The following is an 8,255-nucleotide window of genomic DNA, read 5'->3' as shown; positions in this document are numbered from 1 at the left end:
AACTTGGCAAATGTTATGTCATATAGTAAATCTTACTATGCCACCCATAAGTCCTCGTGAGTAAATATTTTATTATGTGTATATAATATATAATATATATATATATATATATATATATATATATATATATATATATATATATATATATATATATATATATATATATATATATATATATATATATATATATATATATATATATATATATATATATATATATATATATATATATATATATATATATATATATATATATATATATATATATATATATATATATATATATATATATATATATATATATATATATATATATATATATTGTTTTCAAGAAAAACTACATTAATTTTGCTACTTAAAGTTTCATGCTTCTTAGCAATCTTCAGGCAAATGATACAAATTATACAAGTTGGTACTAACTAAAGTATAAACCTTTTAATTACGTGATAAAACGTAATAAAACAAATAAATACATTGTTCGTTACAGTTCATTTCAACCATTTCAAAGTATATTTGTTGCGATGGCGACATTTGTTGATAAGTTCTGTTCTTTTATTTAACAGTCCCTTCGGTTCAGCTCGTACAATTGCTATTTTTTCTGTTAGGCACAAGTCACACGTGCGCGCTCCTGTCTTATACGGCATTGCACGCTTTTCAATACTCCATAAGATTTCGAAGTCTGTTCCGTCTTCTTTTAATCTCCAAATTAATTTCGACAATTCGGTTTCGTTTCTGTATTTCTCGTGTCGAAAGGACTTTTTGTGGTTGTTAAACCTTTCTTTAAATTCGCCTTCGCATAATCCGTAGTAAAATTCCTTCTTGTCTACGTATTTGACTTCCGCTTTGTAGATGATGCATGCAGCTAAACAGTCACCATTCAGTGGACACTGGGACTTATCCCGGCAATTGCAAGGTCGTTGTTTTTGCCTTTCTTCAGAAGTGAGAACTTTTTTATTATGTCCCTTTATGATGTTTCGGATATTTGTGCTACATGAATAGCTCAACTTGAGGGTGTTTTTGTTGAAGATTTTATAATATTTGTGATCTTTACTGAAGTTTTTTCTAACAATCTTGAGAAATGATCGTCCAATGTCTGTTTTTACGTTTTTACTAAACGGCGGGTTGAACCAAATTATCTTCCTTTGGCGATTAGGGCGTTGTTTGGGTTTACTCGCGTATGCCATTGTGCTTTTAAATCCGCTGGCGGAGAGTGAAGCTTCGTATAAAGGCTTTGCGTCATCAAATGCTTTTCTGTTACATGATGTCGCAATTAATCTTTCGTTGACCATCTTCGGAATGACTTTCAATACATTATTCGGGTGGTTTGAATTAATGTTAATGTATAGCGGATCGTTGTTGGGTTTCCTGTAGGGTTTGTAGGTTTTACTATTCACGTTAAATGATACATCCAAAAAGTCTGTTTCAATCAGGTTCGTTTCGATAGTTACTGACAGTTTGTCTTCCTTAAACAAGGTTATGATGTCCTTTCGAATTTTGTTCATTCGTGGTCCATTGGCGTTTTGGATAATTGCAAGTCCATCGTCTCTGTATAGACCAACATGTTTGATATCGATAATATTGCTGATCTTTTTTAATAGATATAGTCCAACTAACTCACAGATCTCCGCTCCATCAAATGAACCCATTGTTACATCGAAAAGAACGTTTCCTTTTTTAACCCAAGTCGATGATTTATCAAATAACAAGGACTTCCGACTGTGCCTTATTATATCGAGGACTTTGTTGTCGATTCGAGACAACAAAGTCCTCGATTTAAAAGCACAATGGCATACGCGAGTAAACCCAAACAACGCCCTAATCGCCAAAGGAAGATAATTTGGTTTAACCCGCCGTTTAGTAAAAACGTAAAAACAGACATTGGACGATCATTTCTCAAGATTGTTAGAAAAAACTTCAGTAAAGATCACAAATATTATAAAATCTTCAACAAAAACACCCTCAAGTTGAGCTATTCATGTAGCACAAATATCCGAAACATCATAAAGGGACATAATAAAAAAGTTCTCACTTCTGAAGAAAGGCAAAAACAACGACCTTGCAATTGCCGGGATAAGTCCCAGTGTCCACTGAATGGTGACTGTTTAGCTGCATGCATCATCTACAAAGCGGAAGTCAAATACGTAGACAAGAAGGAATTTTACTACGGATTATGCGAAGGCGAATTTAAAGAAAGGTTTAACAACCACAAAAAGTCCTTTCGACACGAGAAATACAGAAACGAAACCGAATTGTCGAAATTAATTTGGAGATTAAAAGAAGACGGAACAGACTTCGAAATCTTATGGAGTATTGAAAAGCGTGCAATGCCGTATAAGACAGGAGCGCGCACGTGTGACTTGTGCCTAACAGAAAAAATAGCAATTGTACGAGCTGAACCGAAGGGACTGTTAAATAAAAGAACAGAACTTATCAACAAATGTCGCCATCGCAACAAATATACTTTGAAATGGTTGAAATGAACTGTAACGAACAATGTATTTATTTGTTTTATTACGTTTTATCACGTAATTAAAAGGTTTATACTTTAGTTAGTACCAACTTGTATAATTTGTATCATTTGCCTGAAGATTGCTAAGAAGCATGAAACTTTAAGTAGCAAAATTAATGTAGTTTTTCTTGAAAACAAAACATAAAAATAATATAACTGCTCTGTTACACATTGAGCACTCTGTTGTAATTTGTGTTAAAATTACTTCGTGTTATATATATATATATATATATATATATATATATATATATATATATATATATATATATAACGCTATATCAACCTTAGGTGGACACTCTGAAAATTCGAACTAAAAGTGGACATATAAAAACCATGTTTTTTCGCAAACCCTTACCCCCTATAACCTTTATTTTTGTATAAGGAGTATTCTTTTTGTCTGCGTATGCGCCCTGTATGCCTTTTTGCCTCTTAAAAAAAATTTGAAATTTTTGTGTCTACATAACGATTCCATATGATTTGTGTCTACTTTAAGAAAATTTTTACATTAGATCGACTAAATGTAGACAGATATATATTTTATATACATGAGCGTTAAACCCGATCATCTGATAATTATTAATATTGAACTGCAATATTGTCTTTTTAAAGACATTTGTCTCATTGTTGTAAGTGATATTTTTTATAATCTGTATGAAAACAAAAAAGAAGCACACGTTAGCAGCTGTCCAGTTCGGAGAAAAAATATAAAGGAAAAAACACAAATTATAGCATCCTTAACATGTATTTAAGAGTATGTGAATTTGTACCAAAAGTTTGGTTACAATTTAAGAACTAGCTTAATGAAGCAGCAAAATGCGTGGAAGTGGTTTATGTGGGTACAAAACCAACAAACAACGAATGCAACAATTGCGCTTTGTAAAGAGGATCTTAAGCAACATTAAGGGCATTAAAACTGTTGCTTTTGCATGTATTCGATCCGATACGTTTTTTACAGGGTTCACATACAGCTTTTAAACCAAATTTTTCCCTGACTTTTCATTGAATTCTATATTCTTTGCCCTGAGTCACTGAGTGGAAAGGCCATGATTTCCCAGCATACAATCAGTAAAAAAAACCCTTTCAAGACATTTTGTAGTTTGCAAACGAACACAACTTATACTGTTTTTGCTATGATGTAGTAACTACGGGTTATAAATTTTCCTTAAATTTTTTTAAGATTTTGAGGTTTTTAAGGCTGCTGGGTTTGTTTAAAAAGATACAAAACTAAGAGTGTCAAAATAAAAGTGTATTCCTGAAACTTCCAAACACATGACATGCGTAGTAATAGACTCCTTTGAACATAACAAAAATCAAAAAAGAAAGAAGAACACCTAAATCTATAATATGCGTTATTAAAAACAACAGAACAAGGGTAAAAATGAAAAAAAAGGGTAAACACATAAAATTCAGTATTTTCATACATTTTTATATGCAAACAAAAAAACAAAAAACGATTAATCATTTGCTGCTTCTTCGAATTTAAATAAACGAACCTGGATAACCAAGCAGTTATATCTTACTAATTCCACAGAAATTAACTTCCTTTTCCTTTTTCTCATTTGACACTAGTTATATAATGGGGCTGCGTAAGGAAGGACTGAGAAATCAAGAAACGTACGCTAAATGATAATCTGTTTAACGCCTTAAACCTTCCTAAATGTATCACCTTGTACGAACTATATCACGAATAAACGAGAAATAACTGTGTAAACAAGATACCTTCAGGGAATTAATTTTCGCGGGGACTTATTTTCGCAGAATTTTTTTTTACTAGAATTTGGCGGGAAAAAAGGGAATTTATTTTCACAAATTTAGTGTTGAAGAAAATTTCGCGGTAACTTATTTTTGCGAATTATGCAAATTTGGAAAAACAACTATTCCGGTGAGTTATTTCGAAACAACATACAGAAGAGAAAGGAAAATGTCCCAGAGAAAGTTATACATCATTGTCTTTTGTATCAGGCCGATTTGGAAATTTCCCAGATCAGGGATATTTAAACTTTTCGCGGCGACGTATTTTCGCGTTTTTGGAAAAACTCCGAAAAAACCGCGAAACTTAATACCCGCGAAAATTAATCCCCTTAAAAGATATACTTCACTTATGAGAGCCAGTTTTCTTATCACATACAGTTATGAAAACCACACAGTTCAAAATATTTTTCATGGGAGAGGGGGGAGAGTTGAATTAAATTATCGTTGATCATACATTTTGATTGTTAAAACATGATTGAAACCTGTATAGAAATTATCCTCGTGACTTTAACACTTTTTCTTGCCTTTCTCCCCGTCTAAGGGGTGACGGAGTGATGTGTTGTTTAGACTTGAATTTTTTAGAGTATACTCAAGAAAATTTGATGATGATAAAAGCTGTCACATTATTTATAAAAACATGTATAGTGTACATGTTTTTATAAATGTACTTTTGTAAACATAATAAATAATTATAAACATGTACTTTTATGGTAACGTAAAAATAATAAAAATAAAAGAAACCAAAGCTCTATCACAATTAAACAATGTTCATTTTCTTTTTTTTCGCTTCCGCTTGTCGTGCTATTTTTCCTCTTTCATTGTTAATTTTATTTCGAACAGTTCCAACAGTAATTCCTTCCTCGTTGGCGAATTTTTTCAGATCATCAGAGCCTACACATACACAAATATTAGATATTCAAAAACATGTTTTCATAATTAGTGCAAAACATACATGTCATACATACAAGGCCATCCATTTTTTTTATTTTTTATATGTCTTGCAAATTTTTTGTATAGTTTATCCTCTTGCTCTGACGACCATTGAATGTATTTTCTTTCTTGTTGACCTGTAAAAGAAAACATTACAAGATTAATTTATACACGAAAAGGGCATACAAATTTCAATGATTTCATTCTTATTTCGTCCTCCAATAGAAGAGAAGAAATTGTCGCGGAAGCAATTTTTGCGGATGGATGCTTTCAAAAATTGTATGAAATATGCGAAATAAAAAAGTTACGAATAGTCTCATTTAGTTGCAATTGAAAATCTTTAATCAGATTGTTGGAATCTCAACTTTGCGGATGTCCGCCCTTGTCTGGTAATTTGTGGAATTTTGGTTTGTGAAAACAAATTCGCAAACATTAATTCCGCCATCTTTATTATCATTTTCATTTCTTTATTTCAGTATTTCTTTAATGAATTTTTTTCCATATTTTAAAAAGGTTAATTATCTATATTATAATACCCGTTTACGTCTGTCTGTCTGTCTGTCACGCAAAATGGTAGCTTAGCTGCGCAATAGCGAGAAGCACGCAATGCGGTATAAAAAGGACGGGCGAACCCGTGGATTTTCCACGGGCTAACGACGAATAGCGAATTAATAATTATTAAGTATTATAGGGATTAAGATAATCTATTTCTTTTTATTAGTTTCTGTATATTTTCGGACTCCAATTTCAAGAATATGGAAATAAATATTGTGAAAACGGATACGATGATTTCGGATCTAAGCTGTCTGCGAGTTGTATCAAATAAACTTTCGTGTTCAAGTACAATAATTTCATTTATTTGACGCAAAATATTCCACTTTAGCAATATTTTCATTTTCGGCAATTACGCAGCAATTTTTAAGATATTATTCTTTTTAGCTGTTGTTTATCACCGGTAAGTACAATCAACTAATTTTTGCAATTTCATATACTATATATAGACAGACCAAGAAATTAAAAAATATGGTACTTTTTGATTTTTCTTAGTAAGGAGTTATACAGTATTGTTGATTAACAAAACCTCACCAGTGCATTTTACAGAATTCTCGAGTTCGCTATCTTCACTTGATTCAGACCATTCAGAAGGTTCATCATCGTTCACATTTGTAAAATGTTTGGATTCTTCAGATGTTTCTAAACCGTTAAAAACATTGTAACTTTATTGAAAAATCAGGAAAAAATTAGGGAAAATCAGAATATAAAGCATCACTTTGCAAACAACCAGTAACTTGTTTATAAAGAAGTTAAATGCTGACAAAAAACAAACAACACAGGATATCATTTTGAAAACACAAAATCATGGAAATCAAGACATACTTTGAGAAACGTTCTTTTCTTTTCTAAGTGCATACTTTCTCGTGGGTGCTAAAAGGAAAACGGCTTTCAGTCATTTTGCAATCAGGTATTGTAACAAAGTTAACTTACACAACAGAAATACTAAAAAAATTGACTATTTATACTGTCCTTCCCTAGTAACAAATATTATGTGTGATGTTTTATGACGTCACTATAAATCTGAGATCGTGTTTTCGCTATTGACCATCTAAGTCGAATAGGTTGGTTTTTCACGTAAATTTTGTTTACATAGGGGCTTTTATTCGAAGCCCTGTTCTGAAAACAAACATTTTATTTGCAACGTAAGGCTCTAATGATTCAAAAACGAAAATGTTTCCAATAATACATAATATTTTGTGAATAAAATCTTATTGTTACGCAATGAACTAACCGCAAGTTTTCTCTTTTTTAAATGTATCGTTTCGATGAGTTTGTCTTTTTTCTCCCACTTGTACACTTTTCTTCATTTTCTTTTTATTCGGTAATTTTACAGTGTTCGCTTTACTTGTGTCTTTTTCAGCATTTTCATCTACAAAATACATTTACAACGTAATTCAAGCCTGTATGTAGGTAATTACGAACAAGTTAGACCTGAATAGAATGAAGAGTCAAAAGAACTTACTTTGGAAGAATTTCAAAATTAAATTTCTTGTTTGACTGCTCACAAGGAAAAGAAGTATGCCAATATGAACAGCCATAATTCTAAGTTTTACCTCTAAATTTTTTTTCATTTTCTTCAACTAAGTTAGGACCCTTTTTCTCGAAGTTATTGTCATTCTTTATACTTTGCGCTATAAGAAGATATGCGTTTGTTTCACTTTTAAAAAATTGATACACAAGAATAGACTACAGAAAAACAGCTCACCATTATCAAGGACAGATAGATGTTTCCCAGTTGACAATAGTTGTCGATGAGCAGCTGGTGCTTGGTATATCGTTTTGTTAATTCTCTCACTGTGCCCAAAATGATCATAGGCCAAACTCATATCGGACTCTGATAGACCTAAACCAGCAATTAAGGTACTAAGGCGATGTCGGTTACTTGTACCACTAATTCTTTCTCTGTTGGCAATTGGAAGTTTTGCACAAACATTATCTAAGCTATGCCATCCAGAGCAATGATTATCAGAACCTTGGGTACTGGGAAATATGTATGAGTTTTCTTCAAGGACACCAGCATCTTTCCTTACTTGCTCGTTAGCCAACAACTTCATTGCAGCAACAGTATCTTTAGGAATAAAAACAGGAACTAAATGGTTGACTCCTTTTCCCGATTGAAATGTGATCTTTGTCCCACTGCTTAAGTTAGTTTCTTTTGCAATATCCTGTATCCGCTGTTTGTCTAACCATTCATCCTTTTCAGCTTCAATCCACTGCGTAACGGTTAGACGCGATGGTTCTCCACCTCTTCGGCCATTATACAGCACAAGACGAGTGCAAGCACAATCACGTAGTTCAACAAACGTATGTCTGTCCATGATGATAAATGGATCTGATGATAAGTGGCGTATCCTTTCAATCACATAATCTCGAATTAGTTGGACATCGCCTTCGTTTGGAAGTTGTGCAGGTTTTTTAGTTTTTACATTCCTTCTCATGTTTAAATCATACGTTGCGTCAGCGAATATTTCATCTTTGCGTAATTTCAGCAATACCAAAAAGTTTTTAA

The 8,255-nt window shown here is 32.3% G+C and overlaps 1 protein-coding gene across 2 annotated transcripts; it reads right to left on the bottom strand.

Annotated features, from left to right (window-relative positions):
- Positions 1-3,742: 3,742 nt before the first annotated feature.
- On the bottom strand, positions 3,743-8,249 carry LOC130629337 (uncharacterized). Of its 2 annotated transcripts, XM_057442495.1 has the most exons (7): positions 7,452-8,249; positions 7,300-7,377; positions 6,978-7,115; positions 6,569-6,616; positions 6,278-6,385; positions 5,227-5,328; positions 3,743-5,152 (listed from the first exon to the last, which is right to left on the bottom strand). In XM_057442495.1, exons 1-7 carry the CDS (start codon positions 8,182-8,184, stop codon positions 5,019-5,021), a joined length of 1,341 nt encoding a protein of 446 aa, XP_057298478.1. In that variant the 5' UTR covers positions 8,185-8,249; the 3' UTR covers positions 3,743-5,018. The 2 variants fall into 2 exon arrangements, with proteins under 2 accessions (XP_057298478.1, XP_057298479.1); XM_057442496.1 differs by lacking the exon at positions 7,300-7,377.
- Positions 8,250-8,255: the final 6 nt, after the last annotated feature.

The sequence above is a fragment of the Hydractinia symbiolongicarpus genome, unplaced genomic scaffold, assembly GCF_029227915.1.
Source record: "Hydractinia symbiolongicarpus strain clone_291-10 unplaced genomic scaffold, HSymV2.1 HiC_scaffold_47, whole genome shotgun sequence".
NCBI lineage: Eukaryota > Metazoa > Cnidaria > Hydrozoa > Anthoathecata > Hydractiniidae > Hydractinia > Hydractinia symbiolongicarpus.
The sequence above is the reverse complement of the archived record's forward strand: the minus strand, read 5'-3'. Positions and strand labels throughout refer to the sequence as shown.